The following is a 20700-nucleotide window of genomic DNA, read 5'->3' on the forward strand; positions in this document are numbered from 1 at the left end:
GTAATAATAACAAATAGTCGTTAACATTTATATATGGGTCATTGTGTGACATGCACTACTTCTAGCCCTTTGAATTTATTAACTCTTAATTTTCACATCAGCTTTGTGAGATAAGCAATATTTTTATCCCATTTTAAAGATGAAGAAACTAAGGCACAGGGAGGTTATGCAACCTGCCCAAAAACACAGCTAGCAAGTGGTAGAACTATTTCCCCAATTACTCCTTCTGTAGATGATGTCCTTTTAACCAGATCTTAGCTATCTTGTGAGAATTATTTAATTCATGCATACAAAACATTCAATATGCCTGGTATATTAAAATTTATCAATAAAGTCTAGCTATGATTATAATAAATTAAAAATGACACAAATCATCAACTGGTGATTTTGTTTGTAGATTATGGAATACTAAAGTGTAAGAAGAAATAAAAAGGTAATTAAGGTGTTTTTTCCCCCAACAGTTCTGTTAAAAGTAATAATATATGATGACAAACAATAACAAATTTTGATTTCATGTTAATACTTGTGTAAGAATAGTGTGGGTGTAAATTTCAGGGATTAAGAAATACCAAAGGGAGGGGGGAGAGAATGAGCAAAATGGGTGAAGGGGGATAGGAAATACGGGCTTCCCGTTATGGAAAGAGTGAATCTGGGGATAAAAGGCCAGCATAGGGAATATAGTAAATGGTGTTGTAATAATGTTGTAATGAGACAGCTATGCTTCTGGTGCGCACAGCATAAGGTATCGGGAAGTTTAATCACTATTCTGAAATGACTGCAACATTGGGTGTCAACTCTATTCATACAAAAATAATTTTAAAAAGAAAGAAATTTCTGTTGATTATAAAACAATAATTAGAAGTCTGATAAAGTTTACATTTTTTATTTTACTCATCCACAAGGTTGGTTCTAATCCTAAAATTGTAACATGCAGATATTAAGTGACTGAAAATATATACAAACATGCCAGGTTAAAACATTTAACACTATAGGGAACCTGTATTGTTATTATTATCATTATTATTATTGAAAATACTGGAGTTTTTAAAATAGAGAACGTTAATGCTTTTCATTGTATGTTTTTTATTCTAGTAGTATTAAATATATTCTCTTTAAAATAAATAACCACTGCTTACAAGACTCACATTCTACAACTTTATTATTTTTAGGGTTTCAAGGGTAAAATAAACACTAGAAAATCTTTCAGAAAATGTTTTGAAACAAGACATCCTAAGACTAAGACAACGAAAAACTCTATTAAGTGGCTAAATAAATTACCAAGCATTTCTTGAGCAAGTGCTCTATTCTGGGCTCTGTGCGATTCTGAATATCATTGACCATTATGGAATCTATTAATCATCATGGGCATAGCTAGTCTAACAGTAAGGTAGAGCAAGATAGGTTAATGCACGTGTAAGCATTTGAAAAGAAAATTTTAAATAAATGAATGTAAAGCAGAGTGCCTCACGTAACCAAGAGTTAGGGAATAAACCATACGTTATATTTTGAAAGTAAGTTTGCTTATTGCCACCTTCTCTCTGTCATCTATTAACTAGCCTTCCCAGAGTACCCATGTGACTTTTTGAAGCAGAATGGAAAACATATCCAAAGTTTAATACAATACGAATAGGTATTCTGGATAAATGAGAACTCCAGAAAGTCAAGCCTTCAAACTCCTGCCGTTCTTGGGTGATAAAAAGGCTTGACAGACAGTGAACAGATTAAGCCGTTGACTCATTGCTTTCCAAAATTTTCTGCACTATCTTCTTGATTTGGGGAGCTTCTGGGTCCAGGCAGACTTTCTTTCCATTCTTCAGTGTGGCTCTGCAAGAGGGAATGGAATTCTCTGTGAGTGCCATGGCCTGACTCTCAGAAGGGATCCATGGGGCTGGATACAATAGAATCGGTGAGGAGAGAAGTGGAGAGTTTCCTTAAAGCCCAATGAGGCAATGATACAGAAGCAGGGACTTACATCACTTGAACGTTGGGACAATGGGGTCCTGCGCTGAGCACCTCCAAATTCTGGATGTTACTTGGATGAATGCCAGAGACGGTCTTCAAGCACATGCAGTAAAGTTCAACGAACCGCTTCTTGTCCACGCTTTGAGCTAGGATAGAAAGTGTGGCTCTATGAGTGGTTGCTATTATTATGGAGATCTTATCTCTTGACTTGATTCCTTAGTCCCCTTATTTGTTAACTGTAGCTCTTTCATAAAGCCCCTGTGTATAGGATCATCTTCAAACCTTCAGCTAAGTACCTTAGCAGAATGCCGGGCACATCTTAAGTGCCCACCAAGCGTCCCCTCGCCACTTAGAGTTATTAGTGTAATGACCGTCTCCAGCCCCAAGAGAACCAGGGCAGGCTCTCCCCCAGACACTGCTCCAGGGCAGCAGACACCCCACCCTCCGTTTTCCCTGAGTTTCTCTTACTTTCTCCAGCGGTCCAGGGAACCAGCGTGGTCAGGAGCAGGGATAGCAGTAGCAGCCCCTGTAGGACCCGGAGCAGGCTGGCGCTGGGACAGGAGGAGGTGGCATTAGGTCTGAGGCTCATGGTGGAGAAGATCAAGCTGGAGTCGTTTCTAGAAGCAGGAAACTCCAGTGTGAGGGTGTATTGGTGCCTAGAAGCCTGCAGCGATGTGGTTTCTCATGCTCTCCTGATGCCTTTTATACTAGCTCCCTCAAGGCCAGGAGGAGGAAAAAGATAGGGAAGGAGAGGTGAGGGTATGTAGAAATACATGTGGAAGGGTTGTCAAGCTGTGCCCAACCAGATAAACACCAGGCGGGTCAGGGTTCCTGCTCAATTTCATTTTTACTTCCCTTCACACCACTCCCCTCCTTTTCTCTGTCCCCATCTCCTTTACACAAATATAACCTCCCACTTAGGGAGGTAAGAACGAAACTGAAGTATGAACGTATTTTCTCTGTGTAACTATGTGATAATGCCCTGATAAGGCAATGTATAGGCTTAAAAGACACTTTATGAGTATCTGAAAGCATAAATATGCAGCCCTTTCTGGCGGCCAAGGAAGGCAGTTGTTCCCAACTTGGTTGTTGACAAATGTTAGGATTTGTTTGTAGTCTGAGGATGAACTATGAGCCAATAACCATAAAAGGCTCGCTCTGCATATTAGTTATTGGGCTGCTTTCTGTTTTTCAGCTATATTATTTTTTATCACTTCATCCAGAAACTAGAAGAAAAACTAATCCCCCCTGTGTTATAAAATAAACTGCTTGTTTCTGACACCTGAGTCTACCCTAAAAAGCAAGCCTCAGCATATTTATTTTTTCTTTTATTTTTAATATTACAGGGAAATATGTAATATAATTTACTGAAAAATATTCATACACTGCAGATGTATGTGGAATGGAAAGTGTAAGTTTCTCTTCGTCATGATTCTACATCCTCATTCTCCAGTAGTGACCATTGGTAACAACTGGGCATTAGTTTTCTATTCTATCTGCATTTACATTCACCCCCGAAAATATACGTAGACACCCACACACATCACTCGTAGAGAAGCACATATATAGGTGGAGCTAGACGCAGAATTTTTAATAGAAATGGGATCGTTATATAGCTTGCTTTTGTCCTTCAAAAATATGTCTTCCGCATCCTTTCATGCTACCCCAATGTAGTTTGGCCCTATCCTTTTTAATGGCTGCATGACATTCTATGGCATGGGCAATCTTTTGTCCAACCTCTGTCTTATCGGTGACCTCGAGGGTGTTTCCAGTTTTGCAGTATTACAAATTGCAACAAAATCTATATTCCTCAATTCTCAGACCCTAATTATGGGTCTGGATCTCAAACCCTACATGATATAGACAAAACCCCACAGAGATGCAAGGCAGACCTACACGTCACATGCTGGCCCGGGTGGATTATTGCCTGGATCTCTGTTTCTTCTATAAGACTTGCTGCCTCACCTGGGCTGTATGTACACTTTGAAAGCAGAGGCATGGCCTAGGTTTCTTTGAATGCTTTAAGGATCCTTTGGGGTGTAGGATAATGCAATATACAGTGGGTCCTAAACAGTATTAGTGAGTAAATCAACGACTGTGTATTACATGAAGGAAAGTTTCTCTTCCCTTTTTAATCAGACAATCCTCAAACCAAACTCCACGTGGTCCCAAGTACCTATGATATAAAAAAGGCGATTTAGAAGGCTGGGAATAAAGGATACATTTTGAGCTACAAGCTGTCTTCATATTACACATATGTACAAATTTTACACATTATTATTTAAACTTCCCATTTTTTTTTGGTCTACTTTTTATAACTTTAAAATTCTGGAAGAAACACTCGAAATATTCAAATGTACCAAATTACTTTTTTATCAAAAGAATTAATACAGTAAGTTATTTTTTCCAATCTTATTTTCAGATTTTATTTATTTGACCCAGAGAGAGAGAGAGAGCAAGCACAAGCCAGGGGAGCAGCAGAGGGAGAGGGAGAAGTAGGCTTTCCAACAGAGCAGGGAGCCGGATGCAGGGAATGATCCCGGGACCTCAGGATCAGAGCAGAAGGCAGCCGCTTAACCCACTGAGTCACCAAAGAGCCCGTTGTTTTAACTTTTAAGCCAATGTTCCCTGTCGTTTAACAGTGACTGACTATACCTACTCCAGTTCATAGGCCCTGTTTTATAAGAGCATTTCCCATTTTTCTCACCCCATTTGTTTTCCTCTTGTAACTTCCAGTCTAGCAGTAGCATGTCTTAAAATGATTTTCCACCTCTCCCAACTCAGAAATTCATCATCTAAGAAACATGCTCAAGGAAAAACTGAGATGTGACGTAAATTGCAGAGAGATTCTCAGCAGGAAACAGAGTAAGGAGAATTAACTTCTTTCTAGTTCTTCCTGAACAATGACCTTCTCATCTTCCCTCATTACTGTGATGGAAACATTATTAATTCTCCTGTCAGATATATTTTTTTCAAATGTAAGTTCAAAACCATTTCCAGAGCAAGATACAAAGATTATTTTTTTTTAAGTATCATAGTATGTTTCTTTTTCCATCCATCATAACCCCTAACACAGATTGTTCGCTATATTTATTGGCTTCACAGGACACTTTTCCCCCCATACATACACGATCCAACTTTCTTTCCTGGTTCATTTAGTATCAGGAAAGAGGTAGGCACGTAGCAGAGTATCATTAAGTCATTGTCTTAATCAACGAATTTGTCACAAAAGACACATCGTCAGCAAGGTTCATGAGGAAGCATTAACAAATTTCTTGAGTCACTAAAATTTCACAAGCCTATTAGTTGGCATTTGAGGTAAATAACGTTTTGCTAGTTTTTGTTGATTCAATAAATATTAAGTATCTACTATGTACCAGGTGTTTAAAAGTTCTCTTGGTTGTGTGACTTGGTCATTTAACTATTTCTTTCTTTTAAAGGGAGACCTCAGATATTTGTGCAAAGCAATGGAACATCAATACTAATCTGCTAGTACTAGAAAAGATACTTGAAATCAGTTATTCAACCAAAAGAAGTCAGCTTATACAAAAGAGTATATTTAAATAAATGCTAGGAAACTAGTGTCAGGGTTCTTGGGTGTTAAAATAAGTTGACAGCCTTTTTATTGATCTGACATTGTCATGCTGTTTAATTTATTCTGTTTTGTGGTAAGTTACTTTATCTCTTTTTCCTTGAAGTCATTGTATAAATAGCAGAGTCATAGAGTCATTCAGGAAACTAGCAAGTTTTCTTTTTTTTTTTTTTTTTCAGATTTTTTTTTTTTTTATTAATAATGATTTTTTATTATATTATGTTAGTCACCATACAGTACATCCCCGGTTTTCGATGTAAGGCTCGATGATTCATTAGTTGTGTAGAACACCCAGTGCACCATGCAATATGTGCCCTCCTTACTACCCATCACCGGTCTATCCCATTCCCCCACCCCCCTCCCCTCTGTAGCCCTCAGTTTGTTTCTCATAGTCCATAGTCTTTCATGTTTCATTCCCCCTTCTGATTACCCCCCCTTTCTTTATCCCTTTCTTCTCCTACTGATCATTCTAGTTCTTATGTTCCATAGATGAGAGAAATCATATGATAGTTGTCTTTCTCTGCTTGACTTATTTCACTAAGCATTATCTCCTCCAGTGCTGTCCATGTTGTAGCAAATGTTGAGAACTCATTCTTTCTGATTGCTGAGTAATATTCCATTGTATATATGGACCACAACTTCTTAATCCAGTCATCTGTTGCAGGGCATCTCGGCTCCTTCCACGATTTAGCTATTGTGGACATTGCTAGGAAACTAGCAAGTTTTCTATGACCCAAAACAACTTATCTGTTAGCTATTTTAAAAGAAAATATCTAGAAGCATTGGAGAAGCATTATCCATGAAAATTACAACATATATTAACTCTGTCTTACGTAAAAGATTTCGAACTGACATCTTCCAAGTATGAAGGAAATAAGCTATCCCTTGCAAATTAGCCATAAAAGCAACTGGTACAAAAAATCGTAGGGCTAATACAATTTTGGGTCTTGTTAAAGCACCTTAAGCAATAAGTTGAAATACTAGCCAATAAAAGATTTCCTATATGTACTGAAACCAAATACATTTTCTGTGTAATTCTGAATTGACAAGAATGATCCAGACCTTAATTACTCTGGCGCTCAAGTCAACTGAGGCTGAATACTGCCCAGAGGTGAGCTGCGGGGTGGGGTGGCAGTGGGGAGGAAGGGGGGGAGGGTGAAGGAATTGAGGGGCAATGTCTTCCTGGGTGCTGTTAGACAGAAGCACTCACTGCAAAGTGAGAATGTCCACTTTAACTTTAGGTTGGCGAATAGCATCCACAGAACATCAAATGCATAATGATACTCTCGTGGAACAAGCCAATCCCAAATGTAGTGGCCTACAGCAATTGATTATTTCTAATAATTCTGTATGTTAATGAGGGGCACTTGGACCTCATTTAGGTGGGCTTAGTCAGTGCGCCACTGGAGGCCTGGAACCTCCACCACAGCCTCACCCACCTGGGAGGGCCTGCCCGGGTGCCTGCGGGGGCGCCCTCACCCTCCATCCTCTGGCTCTTCCTCTTTCCAGTCGTAGTATTTTTCTTCTCAGGCATACGTGAAGAATGGAAGGGAGGTAGGAAGGGAGAAAAGGAGAGAAGGAGGGAGTGAGGAGACAGGAGAGTTGGGAAGGGAAAAGAAGGAAGAAAAAAGAAAAAAAGAAAAAAGTGAAGACACAAGCCTTCCACTCTCCTCCCTTCCCTGCCCCTCCCATCCTCCCCTCTTCGTCCCCTCCGCTCTCCTCTCCTTTTCCATCTCGTCTTCTCCTCTCCCTGCCTCTCCTCTTCTCTGATCTTTCCTTCCTCCCCTTCGCTCTCCTCCCCTGCCCCGGAAACCTGGATGCCCCTCCCAGATTCGTTCCGGTTCAGGAGCCTCCCTCCGGGTGGCGGGTGGCGCACCGGCTTCGAATGAAGCCTGCAGGCCGCTCACGACGAGGGCCCTCTTTGGGCACAGCCCAGGGCCTCAGGGGAATGTGCCCGCCCCCCAGAGGTAGCCCACATCAGTGACTGGTCAGCGGGGGGGAGCACAGAGGTCTGCTCCCTTGCCACAGTTCGGAATCTCTCTGAAAGGCTACCTCAGCTCCAGAGCTTCTCAGAGAATCACTCGAATCTTCTGTTGCAGCAGCAGCTCTCCCTCTCCCCGACCCTCTCTTTACTTCCTGACAGATGGAATTCCTAGAGCATTCCTCATTGAACTTCCCGCACACAAATGTCCTCGCAAGTTCGATTCTAGGGAATCCCACCTCAGAGACTCTCTCTGTCTAAAAAAATCTAGTCCCTTTTCACTCAACTTTCAAGTAAAACTTTGCCAGACAGAACTCAGTATGTTGACTGTCAAAAGGCCTTAACTTAGTCTGAAAGCTTCTCACTTTTGTCATCTCACATCATAAGGATCCTGGGTTTGGTCTAGTATGTAACAAGATTATCGATAAATGGGTGTTGATGGATGAAAATGTATGAAAAGGAAAACACACCATACATGTTGATAATGCTAACACACGAATGACAGAAAATATAGAGAGAATATGAAGACATTGTTTCCAGAAGCTTCCAAAAAAAGACTTGTGGAAGCAAATTCTTATGTGTACTGAACACCTAAGGCACAGATAGAAAGAATGTAGACACATCTGGGGAAAAACAATGGCACTTCAACTACGGAGCTCTCAGTTTTCTGAGTTTGAATTAAGAGAAAGGAACTAATATTTGTCAAGTACCCACTTTGTTCCAGAAATAGCCCTTAGTCCCTGTAAGACGGTTATTTTTGTACTGATTTTACAGAGAGAAAACTGAGGGATGGAGATGTGAAATAAATTGCCAAGGTCAAATAGCCAGGAGTGCTCAAAACTAGATCTGAAACACAATTACTCTGACTTTGTCTTGTACCACGAAGGGTAAAGAACTGTCCCTGGCCTCTCTTGCTAGAAATGAGGTAGCCATTTTTCTCTTTGTTCAACCTAGAGGTGGATCAGAAACAATCACCCCACATTTATGGGGCAGCAGAATCACCTCTATTAAGAAAGTGCATTTTTCAGAGGAGGAAAGGGTTCTTGTCATTTCTCAATATTTAAGAAATGGGACTCCAGACTTTGTAGAAACAAAATCTTACACGTAAACTCTAGGTCTTTCTATGTCATTATTTCACTGCACATATTTGAAGTATGAACAACCCTTTTCCGGAATATAATATTAATTTTGCTGACTAAAAGCAAAGCGGGACTGTCAGCCAAAATCAGAAGCATGTGCAGTCTCCTTGTCTTCCGTGAGTCAGGGAGGCAAAACAAAATCCCCAGGTGCTCATTCTGTGTGGTCAGTTTCTCAATTTGTAACATCCAGGAAGGACTTTTGAAGTTATGATGTACAATATGAGAGTTACCCACAGCAATTCCTTTCCTTAAGCAGGAATTAAAAGTATGATAGAAAAACAAAGCTACTAGTCAGATTTTATCATAGATCTTGTCATACCTTCAGGAATTGAAGGATTATGTGAGGGTGTCACACCCAGAGGCAAGAAGGAAAATGTGGTAAAATGAAGGGCATTAATTAAACATAGAAAATTGTCTGGTTTGGGGGAGTAGCATAGATATTTTAGCTGACCTCTTGTTCAAATTGTAGTGATTTCATAACTGACAGTGAGTTTCAGATGGATAACAGAGGGAGTGTAGTATTTACGAGTTTGTATGAGGAAAACATAAGGTATATGTCTAGAAGAGCTTCAGTGGGTTAATTTTCCCCAGATATGTTCATCCTTGAATTTGCTAGTGGCAGGATCAATAGTAATAGTAGGATTAGTGAGTCGTGGCTGTCACCGAGGCTCTTGTATAGGTTATATACGTCAGTGATATAATCTATTTTCTTTATAGAACAACCAGTCATAGCATGAGCATGACAAATGGAATTGCAAGGTCTTATTCTATGGTCTATAGACAAACTAAACTTACCAATCTTGCTTCTGGAAAAAACAAAAGATCTTGAATGATGACAAAGAAAAAAGTAATCAGTGACATTTATTTCTTCACAGAACATACATTTCACCTATTCCAAGGACATGTAACATGCTTTCATTTATTATTGTCAGGCACTTATTCAAATGAGTATTTTGAGGCTGATATGACAAATCAGAGATTGTTTAAAACACTGAAATTAATAGTTCACACATCTATGGTAATTTGGCTTGCTTTCTCAATGTTTCCCTAATATTAATGTATGATTTATAGGTTCAAAGGGAAAAAAATACTGTTTGAGAGAGTAAAAAGATATCACAGAAGTTTAATGACTTTTTTTAAGATTGTACTTATTTATTTGAGAGAGAGAGAGAAAGGGAGAACAAGTGGGGGAAGGAGCAGAGGCAGAGGGAGAAGCAGGCTCCAATGACTCGGGGCTCCACCCCAGGACCCCGAGATCACGACATGAGCCAAAGGCAGACGCTTAACCGACTGAGTCACCCAGGCGCCCCAGAAGTTTAATGATTTTTTAAAAAAATTTTTTTAAGGTATTTTGTGCTCTTCTCTATTGCTAAAAAAATTTGTCAGCAAATCATCTCTGAATTTTTCCATATCTTTGTATCTTCCTGTCTTTTTTCCTTTTCTCTGTCCTATCGCTATATTAATATATAATAATAATGTATTACTATAGTTAATATACTTAATAATAATATGTTAATACATATATTAATCTAATTGGTATTTTACATATAAGGAGAGAGATGAAAAGATGTAGAATAACTTAAGTTAGATGTAGATAATCTAATAGTACATTAGCCTGTACTAATAAATCTGTATGTCAATATAAGCATAATATTAATCCAGTCGGGGTATGTGTTTATATGCATATCAATTGGATTAGTCTCCTTCCTTCCATTTTCTTGCTTTTCCTATGAATGAGCTACTTAGATGAAATTGCTGTTTTGATACTTAGAGACAGTGGGAATTGTTTAACCTGGACCACTCTTCTGCTTAAGCACTTACTACGTGCTTGGTAGCGTCCTAGAAACAGAGATGAATGTGATAAACACATCCCCGACCTCATGGAGCTTACAGTGAAGTTGGATAGACACGAAATAAATGATGGCATGTATATCATCTCTATAGATTCTGTAATCATGTCAGTGACAAAATGTTAGGAAGGAAAATAACAAAGTTCTACGAGCGGATATGAAAGAGGCCTTCATCTGGTAAGGGCAAGGACCAGTGGAGGCCTTAAGTGACCCGTAAACTGACCTCAAAGGAAGATCGAGTTAGCCAGGTAAAAGTGTGGGGTAGATGTTACAGGTTGAGCGGACTGCATATGTCAAAGATCTTGTTGGATTACTTGTAGATAAGAAGAAGGAAAGAGAGTAAAGGAATTATAATTTCTTTAACACCACACTGAGCCGGTTACCGATGTTAGGATACTATCTGATTACCCGAAGTTCAAGATACTTTATTAATTCATTAAGCCAATCTGTGTCAGGTATTGGGGATACAGAGATGAATGACACATGATTGATGATCTGGGAGAACTCAGTAGAATAAAGACATCTAAAAAAAAAAAAAAAAGCGCCCCACCATACAATATTTGCTACTCAAAGAAATTCAAATGTCTAGAAGATGCTAGCAGAACATCAAAATGGAAACCATGAGTTCCTCTAGGAGTGCCAAGGAAAACTTCCTGAAGGAAGTATTGTTTGAGCTGAGTTCTAGAGGATGAGTAAGCCTCCTTCTATAGGCAGAAAAGTGGTAAGGCCCTTCCAGGTAGAGGCTCTATCAAATGCAAAGGCGTAGACCCAGGAAGGAACACACCCAGTTAGGGAACTAAGCTCCTGATGTCACTGATGCAAGGGGAGCGGGACGTTGAAGCAGCAATCAGGGGTCAGAGGAGGCAGAACCTAACCTGCCAGGCCCTGCACCTTGGCACCTTCGATGTCACCTCTAGGCTATAGGGAGCCAGTTAACATTTGTGTTTTCTAAACAACCCGAAGGCTGTTGGTGCTCTGGAGGAGTAACTGGAAGGGGACTGAGCTTGGAGAAAGATGGAATGAAAGCAATGGCCCTGGGAAATGAGGGCCCTCTCTGCTAGCCTGAGAGTAGCATAGTTATTTTTAAGATAATGTGGAATTAAAGATAAATAGAAATTTTGTAACAATACAAGAAGGGAGAAACAACATAAATAAATTTTATAAACCTTTTATTTTTTTTTTCCCAAAGCACAAAAGAAGTGCTACAAACCAATGAGACACACAATAAACAGTAATTTTCACAGGGTAAGTGACGCATAGATAATTCTTTATAACAAAGTGGTCAAAAGCTTAACCTCTGTATATATTTTGAAAACTAAATGTGAATCTGTATTTAAATAGCTCAAATATCTTTTCAAAACTTTACGAGTACAAATCATTGTGAAGTTTGCTTTTATTCTTAAAAAATGCAAACAATGCATTTCTATAAAAACTAGAAATCGGTAATTCGCCTATTTCCTAGCTTCTTCCTCTATCCAAAGCATACGTTTAGTGACTAGAATTATAGGACTCCTAGTGAAATGGTTAGTTCACACCAAAGTTTAATGAGTAAGTCATGACATTATGCCATACTAAGAAGACATCAAATGTCTAAAATTATAGGAAAAGAACATATTAGTCCTTATAGAACTTAAACATTTAAAAATTCTAAATAAGGAAGTATATTTTATACAGATAACTGCATGATACACCAGCTTTTTAAGGCAATATAACTCAGCATCCCAGAGTCAAGAGCAAGGAAACCTAACATATTCCCCAAGAAACAATACCAAAATATTTCCTATTTCATGCGGCATGAAGATAACAACTTATCTCCACATACAGCATTCTAATGAAATATCATTCACATATTAAACCCAGAGCCTTCTCAGTAACACTGTAAGGAATATACTCTGAAAATACAATAGTCACCTTGCAAGTTTAACAACTGCTGACTCTTGACTCACAATTTAGTCAATTGCCAAAGATTTCAATAGCACAGCAGATAAAATAACAGCAAATAAATAGCGGGAAACACTATGTTAAGTACTTCGTGAGCTGAGCATTAAGCTGGAAGGACAAACACCAGCACCTCCTCACCACCCTCCTCTCAAAGTGGGAAATTTATGAAAAAGCCTAAATCATTGGAGAAAACTAGTCCTTGCTTCTTGTCTTCGCTGGGTCCCGAGACGCTCGGAAAACTGCTCTCTCTGCCAAGGAACTGGGCAATTTTTCCAATGCACGGTTCTTTCTCTTAATCAGTTTTTCTCCCACTGTTGAGAAAAGAATCATGTTAGTTTAACCAAATTTCCACACTCCTGTCTACTCCGACCTGTTTTCAAAACACAGAGCTTCAAAAGCAGAGTGGACTCAAGGACTATACTAACAACTACAACAACAACAAAACATCTCAGCAAGGAGCTCTACGGAACCCCTTAGGCAATTACATGTGAAATTGATAAGAGTTTTCTCAGGACATTCCAGAGCAACTTTTCCCCTTTCTCTTGAAGGATCTTTTATTCTAAGCGTGGTCTGGCATGTGGCAGGCAAATCCCAGGCAGAGAATAAGAAGCTTGAGAAGTCTGCAGTCTCAAAAGAGATTAAAAAGCACACAGATCAAAGCGACAGGGTACCTGTCCAGCATTTTCTGGATGATTTTCTTCATCACTGGGGTTTCTGGGTCCAGACAGACTTCCTTCTTGTTCTTCAGGGTAGCTCTGCAGAAACAAAAAGAAGATGAGCCCTTGAGCCACGGGGGCTGAAGGCTCAGGCTGAGGAACTTCTCTCTCGTCAAGGTCGCAGCGGACACCGCAGCGCACGACGACTTACACGACTTCCACCTTGGAGCACTGCGGGCCGGCGGCGACCACCTGCATTTTAGTGATCATTCTGGGATGAATCCCCGGTGTGGTGGTTAAACACATGCAGCGCAGCTCCCTCACTATGGTTGAGACGGGACCGGCTGCGGCACAAAGAGAGACACCGTTATAGGACAGGTTGGCAGGCGGGGAGTTCTTCCCCAGCGAGCCCCCCTCCCCCCGAGACCCCTCCCCGCGCCGCGATCGCCGCGGAGGCTGGGCGCGCGGCTCGGCCCGGGTGCCCGCCGCGTGCTGTGCGCTCTCACCGCTGGCGAGGGGCCCCGGCGGCGTCAGCAGCAGCAGCAGCAAGAGCAGCGCACACAGCGAGCCCGAGAGGCCGGGGAAGCGGGCGGCGCGGCTGGGCCGGAGGCTCATTGCGGCAACGAGGGCGGTGAGCGGTGCGGGTACTAGAGGCAGGAGAGGAGCCGGGATTTGAAGCTCCAGCGCACTGTGGCTTCCCCCAAGTCCTTTGCATCCCTTTTATCTGCACGGGCCCCTTCCCCCAGGCAGGAAACTCAAGCATTGGGATGCTTGGGAAATTCCCTGGATGAAGGGGGCGGGGGGAAGGGGGGCAATGGGTGGAGGGGGGCTGAGCAGAGGGAGTTGAGGAGGAGGGTGGCTGGGAGGAGCTGCCTGCACCGGTTGCGCCCTGGACTCGGTAGCCCGGCCCCACGGAGGATGGTGCTGCTGCTCCGGGCTGTGGTGGCGAGCGATCCTGCAGGGATTTCATCCCCTCGGCCAGCCAGGGCTAGCGAAGGCCAGCCTCTTCCGGGGACAGAGCCCCTTGGGAGAATCCCCTCTTTCCCATCTCAGGAGGAAGACTGGAACCAAACTGACAGGTTTGACTTTAGAACAACTTCTGAACGACCTTTCTAATTTATCATTCTTCTTCTTCTTCTTCTTCTTCATCATCATCATCATCATCATCAATCATCACCGTTCAGGAAATGAAAGCTGTGATGACACCTGCACTAAACAGAAAGGCCCTCCTCTTCTGCTTGCAGGCAGGTCATTCTAGGTTTCTCAAATTAATTTATGATTCTTTGGACTTCGGCTAGCTTTAGAGGCCAAGATACTTTGATGAAAATATCTCTACCCCCTTTTGAAGTCAGTGGCAGGAAGGGACTCCAAAATCAATTCTGCTAACTGGAAATGCTGTCCTTGTAGTTTAGCAAGCATCTGCGTGTCCAGGTGGTCTTCCAAAATCTTCCAAAATCCCTCAGCAGATTGCCCTGAAGATGATGCCTTGCTTTCTGCAGTTCAATACACTGGTGAATTGGAGGACGTTTGGTCTTTTGGGGGGCTGTGATGGGCGGGGTGAGTGCAGACTGAAGCAGGGCCCCAGCTGAGCCTTTCGGCCTATGGCTCCAGACTCTAGCCAGGTGTGTCATTGACCCAGCTTGGACAAGCTGTGGGAGGCTGATGAGTTTGAGGAGCTCTTCTGGAAGTTTGGTCTGGGCATTTGAATCAGTTCAGCTGCAAGACAGCACCAACTCTGGTTTCGCTCAACTTCATGGGAGGGAAGAACCACAAGCTTCTGGAGTGATTTAGTTTGATCATCAGTGGCTGCTTTAATTCACAGGCCTGCTTGAATCCAAGTGAGCTCAGAGCTGCCCCCTGAAATTGAGGGGTGAGGTGGCTTCCAGCTTCCTCACCCTCTCTCTTCTCTCTCTCTTAGCTGTGGAAATAGAACACTGAAGTTTTAATGGCAGGTCTTTCACATGTCTAACTCTGTGGAAGGCATGACTATGATATTGGAATGACACATGGGTTTTCTTTCATGGAAATCTAACTAAATCCTCTTCTGGATTGTTCTCAATACCCTTGTCTCACAGTAGGCCAGCAAAGGCAATGGGTAAACATGACAGCAACTGGAAGCCAGTCATGGAAAGAAATTACTTTCCTTGTCGCTGAAGACCCTGGGAAATTTTATTGACCCCTCCACATATCTTCCTTGGCAGAACATCACCTCCATTGGTGAACAAGGAGGAGGTTTCAAACCTTTAGAACTTTGAGTCTGGAAGGAAATGTAGGAAATTGATGAAGGCCTGGAGGTTTGGCCTCACTTTGTGGGAAGCTAAATGAGAAGTTCTCTATTCTGCACAGCTTCCTGATACCATCGGCATCATACCTGAGTCAGCTAATACACTCCTTCATCCTTCTAGGGAGTGGTAATCTGGGAAAACAGCCTGCCTGCAGATTCATTATATTGACTTTTTAGAGATTAGAATGCATCTAAAGACAAAAGGTAAACCTCACTGATGTGAATAAAAGAAAGCTTCAAAAATGTGACCAAAAATCTTGGGCAATTAAATTCAACTTAACCACAGTGAATAAACCACAATATAATAAGACTTTGTAAAACAGCTTAATGACGTAGGTTATTTAGGGGTGTGTGTGTGTGTGTCTGTTTAGATTAGTTCCAAATAACCCATTTAAACATAAATGAACATGTGAGTTATTCTGGCACTACATGGGAAGATCAGAGAAGTGTCATGAGGCGTGATTTCTGGTTCCTCCTGACACTCTTACAGATGTGCATGTTTCACCTGGTTTGCACTCTGAATCAACTTGCCATGGATTGTTTACAGAATATAAGGCAAAAAAAATGTCTTCAGCTGGCAGGCAGGTAGTAGAAAGTCCCCAGTAGATGTAGGCTGTTGGGTTGCCCAGCCTAACCAGGAAACAGTGTGTAACTGAACCTGGGTTCTCATTGGAATCATTCTGGCCCACTGCCCACGCCTAGCTCCTGTCTGGGTGGGCATCGCTGGTGTGGGCTTTCTGCAAAGCCAGATGGGAATGTGGACGGTCCGAAGACTCCCTGCAGTTGAGAACGACAGCACCAAGTACCACAGGAGGCAGCGCTCTTTAAACGCAGTTGTTTCTTTATTGCCCTTTTAAAGGGAGGCCATCCGCCTCACCTGTCTCGGTAGGGGAGAAAGCGCGTATTTTTGTCCCAAACTATAATAAAACAATCCACAAAACGACATTGACATCCTGATAGCCTGAAAGACTGACTTGTTGTCAGAAGCGATAGAATTTTAGTCATAATACCACAGACTAATGTAATAGGAATTAAAACATCCTTGATGGTTTGTGGCTTCCGAAACAGTTTCATGCTCATTATCTTTTGAGCCTCATATCAATTCTTTGAGGCAGATAAAAAAAAAACTCTCCTATCCTCATTTTTGGAACAGCTTGTCCTGTTGACAGGAGATGCTACACAGGAAAAAAGACGCTGAGAAACTTTTAAATGTTTCTAAAAGTCCTGGGCTTCTCATACATAAACCATCCATTTGGTCTGGGCTAAGCAAAAATAGTAATAATAAATAAATAAATAAAAATAATAAAAGTAAGGCCAGAGAGAGAGAGTTAAGTAGAAAAGCAATGACTGGAAGTGAAGCACTAAAGAATCTGTCACAAGAATTTTTTTTAATTGGGTAAAATCGGTACCTAATATTATGTAAGTTCCGGGTATACAACATTTAACTCATTATAATTTGATATCAGTACGCTATGAAGTGATCACCACTAGAAACCTAGATACCACCCTTCACCCATTTTGCTCTCCCCTTCCTCTCTTCCCCTCTGGTAACCACCAGTCTCTTGTCTGTATCTATGAGTTTGTTTTTGTTTCATTTTGTTTGTTCATTTGTTTAGGGTTTTTTTAGATTGTACATATAAGTGAAATCGTATGGTAGTTGTCGTTCTCTGGTTGACTTATTTTACTTAGTATAATACTTTTAGGGTTCAAGGTTCATCTATGTTATCACAAACAGCAAAACTTCATTCTTTTTTAGGGCTGAGTAATATTCCATTGTTACTCCATATATATATGCACGCACTGCCTCTTCTTTATCCATTCGCTCGTTGATGGATGTTTAGACTGTTTCCATTTCTTGCCTATTGTAAATAATGAAGCTAGGGGTGCATATATCTCTTTGAATCAGCATTTTTGTATTCTTCAGATAAATACCAAGAAATGGAATAGCTAGATCATACGGTAGTTCTATTCTTAATTTTTTAAGGAATTGCCATACTGTTTTTCATAATGGCTGCACCATTTTACATTCCTACCAACAATGCACGAGTGTTCCTTTTTCTCCACATACTCTCCAATGCTAGTTATTCCTTGTCTTTTTGATAATAGCTATTCTAATGGGTAATAACTAATTATGGTTTTAATTTGCATTTTCCTGATGATGAGTGATGTTGAGCACCTTTTCACGTGTCAGTTGGCCATCTGTATGTCTTTAAAGAAATGTCTATTCAAAACCCCTTCCCATTTTTTCATTAGGTTGTTTTTTGTTTGTTTTTTAATTGTATGAGTTCTTTATATATTTTGGATATTAATCCCTTATCGGATATATGATTTGCAAAAATTATCTCCCATTCAGTAGGTTGATGATGACTTCTTTTGCTGTGCAGAAGCTTTTTAGGTTAACGTAATGCCATTTGTTTATTTATTTCACAAAAAAATGTTAATATTTTTCAGATTACAAACCATATTCTTCACAGTCACTAGCAAACACCCCATGGCTCTCCGTATCTGGTTAACCACTTGTATTGCCTAACAAACATATTTTAAACTACTGAAATCCCCAGTCTATGTATTCCTGCCCTTTGAGGCAACAGTGATGTCAAACAGCCAAGAGATTTCCAGATTAACCAGCCTGAAACTGTCACTTGCTTTCCAAATTCCTGTCTTTCTTCAAGACCAGTATGAGGTCCTGCCTTCCCAGAGAAGGTTTATATTGGCAAAGCCAATTATTATGTATTTTTTTATCTTCAGTCTTTGAATATCTAATGTACTTATAATAACTGTCTCATGAGACAGAATTTACTTATTCCTTAAATTTGCATTTGTCTCTCTCAAGTCAACTATAAACTCTTTAAAATGAGAGGTGACGGAAGTGTCGAATCACTATATTGTACACCTGAAACTAATATTACATTGTATGTTAACTAACTGGAATTTAAATAAAAATTTAAAAAAATAAAATCAGTGGTAACATCTTATATTTCTCACATTTCCAGGCTTGGTAACAGTCTATGGACATTTACTGACAGATAATGATAACTTTTTATCTTGCAATGTTCTTTGAATTACAAGTGAACCTTACAGTCAGGTAGAAGAGAATAGGATGGTTTGCTGCCATTAATCATTTGAACTGCTCAATTTTGAATTAGCTTTCCCCTGTGTTGAAAATTATTTCTCGATTATTCTTAGGGACAGCTCAAATGATATTTTCAGTCTTTGGAATTTGAACTATTCAAAAGAATGTTCAAAAACCAGCATATATTTGATATTAAAAGAAAAAGATTATACAACTACAGTATCAAACAAATTAAAGTTTTTCTGGGACTTAGAGAGTATCAGAGATAAATGATAAGGAAAAATTCTGGTTAAGTCATACTGTGTTGAATGTTAACAGTGTGGGACTATTATTCTAAATTGATCTCTTCCAACAAATTGAAGAGGCCTTTAATCGTGTGATTAAGTATATCAAGGCCTTTTAAATATTTTTCTAAATTTCTATTTCTATTACATTATTTTTAAGAAATGCTATATGATTACAGTAATGAAAGTTGTAGACATGTAATTGTTAGGTTAGGCATATCAAGGATATCAGTGTAAGAATTTATAGATTAGCAAGAGTTTAAGTAGAGGATAGAGTGACTTGCTTGTATGCAATTAAGAAAAGGAAAAAGCCAGCTCCTTATGGGTTAGCTTTGCAACATTTATGCAATTGTCTCCTTTCGCATTGGATTGGCAGTCCAATGAAGAAAGCAGTGTTATTCAGGGAACAAATTTGCTTCAAAGTTGTCCCAACTCTACTGTGAAATATCAGAAATGTTTTCCTTTCTCTTGCCCCTTCTCTAATTTTCCTTGCTGCCCATTTCAGATTAAATCTGTTTGAGAAAGGAGTAAATCGATGATCCTTAACTGAGTCCAAACTGAGCAAGGCTCCAAGCAACCGGAGATGGACTTTTTCCTGCCACCTCCTGGATGGATGGGGTTATTTTTGTTCATCTGTGCAAACGCTGCAAAATATTTTGTTGACAAGAGAAGATACAAAGATGAGGATTAATCTGTAATGTTTCCAAAAGTCCTGGGCTTTTCAGAAATAGGAAGCATTCATTACTCTCTTCAGAAATTTGATCTGGGCTCAGCAAAACAACAACTAAAATCTTTTTAGGGGTTAGGTATTTTAAATAAGTTTTTTCAGAAGTCATGTATCTGATACTGCAGAGGTCCTTTTTGAAAATTAGACTTCTAATGCTGTACTTAATAATGGACATTTACAGGGCGCCTGGGTGGCACAGCGGTTAAGCGTCTGCCTTCGGCTCAGGGTGTGATCCCGGCGATCTGGGACTGAGCCCCGCATCAGGCTCCTCTGCTATGAGCCTGCTTCTTCCTCTCCCACTCCCCCTGCTTGTGTTCCCTCTCTCGCTGGCTGTCTCTCTCTCTGTCGAATAAATAAATAAAATCTTTGGAAAAAAATAATGGTCATTTACTATATATATATTTTTAAAGATTTTATTTATTTATTTGACAGAGAGACAGCCAGTGAGAGAGAGGGAACACAAGCAAGGGGAGTGGGAGAGGAAGAAGCAGACTCCCAACCAAGGAGCCTGATGCGGGGCTCAATCCCATAACGCCGGGATCACGCCCTGAGCCGAAGGCAGATGCTTAACGACTGAGCCACCCAAGAGCCCCTACTATATTGTTTTTTGACCACCATTACCTTCATACCTTTTCTCTTTTAATTTAGGAGAATATCCACTTCTTCATGAGCTCACAATATCTTTCATTCTCATTTAATATATATTAGAACCTCATTGATTGCTGCTTTAATAGGAATAATTGTGATGTATTCATATGTTTGTGGTTTATATACTTTGTAGATAATCAAAACCCTCTGTTAGCCTCCCTGGTCATCACTTGGACAAATAGCAAAGACTCATCCTTTGACATGCATCTAAGATGATGTTCATGAACTTAAAAGTCAAACACACACACACACACACCCACCCACACCCACCCACACACACACCACCACCGCCACCACTACCACCACCACCAACAATGCTATGGTTCAAATGTTTGTGCTCCCTTCTCCAGACTCCTGTGTTGAAATCCTAACACCCAGTATGATTGTATTAGGAAGCCAGGCCTTTAGGAAGTAATTAAGTCGTGAGGGCAGATCCCTTATAAAAGAGTCCCCACTGAGGTCCCACACCCCTTCCTACCAAGTGAAGACACAGCAAGAAGGTGCCATCTGTGAACCAGGAAACAAGCTCTCACCAGACACTGAACCTGCCAACACCTTGAACT

The 20700-nt window shown here is 40.5% G+C and overlaps 2 protein-coding genes across 2 annotated transcripts; both read right to left on the bottom strand.

Moving 5' to 3' along the window:
* Positions 1 to 867: 867 nt before the first annotated feature.
* PPBP (pro-platelet basic protein) lies at positions 868 to 2650 on the bottom strand. Its single transcript, XM_045789532.2, has 3 exons — positions 2431 to 2650; positions 1973 to 2108; positions 868 to 1824 (listed from the first exon to the last, which is right to left on the bottom strand). Exons 1-3 carry the CDS (start codon positions 2549 to 2551, stop codon positions 1722 to 1724), a joined length of 360 nt encoding a protein of 119 aa, XP_045645488.1. The 5' UTR covers positions 2552 to 2650; the 3' UTR covers positions 868 to 1721.
* A 9026-nt stretch (positions 2651 to 11676) lies between these two features.
* On the bottom strand, positions 11677 to 13905 carry CXCL6 (C-X-C motif chemokine ligand 6). The gene is made up of 4 exons (XM_045789543.2): positions 13628 to 13905; positions 13333 to 13465; positions 13137 to 13220; positions 11677 to 12776 (listed from the first exon to the last, which is right to left on the bottom strand). The coding sequence occupies exons 1-4, from the start codon at positions 13734 to 13736 to the stop codon at positions 12758 to 12760; spliced, it is 345 nt and encodes a 114-aa protein (XP_045645499.1). The 5' UTR covers positions 13737 to 13905; the 3' UTR covers positions 11677 to 12757.
* Positions 13906 to 20700: the final 6795 nt, after the last annotated feature.

The sequence above is a fragment of the Ursus americanus genome, chromosome 8 (assembly GCF_024610735.1).
Source record: "Ursus americanus isolate L20-20 chromosome 8, mUrsAme1.1.p, whole genome shotgun sequence".
NCBI classification, from domain to species: Eukaryota; Metazoa; Chordata; class Mammalia; order Carnivora; family Ursidae; genus Ursus; species Ursus americanus.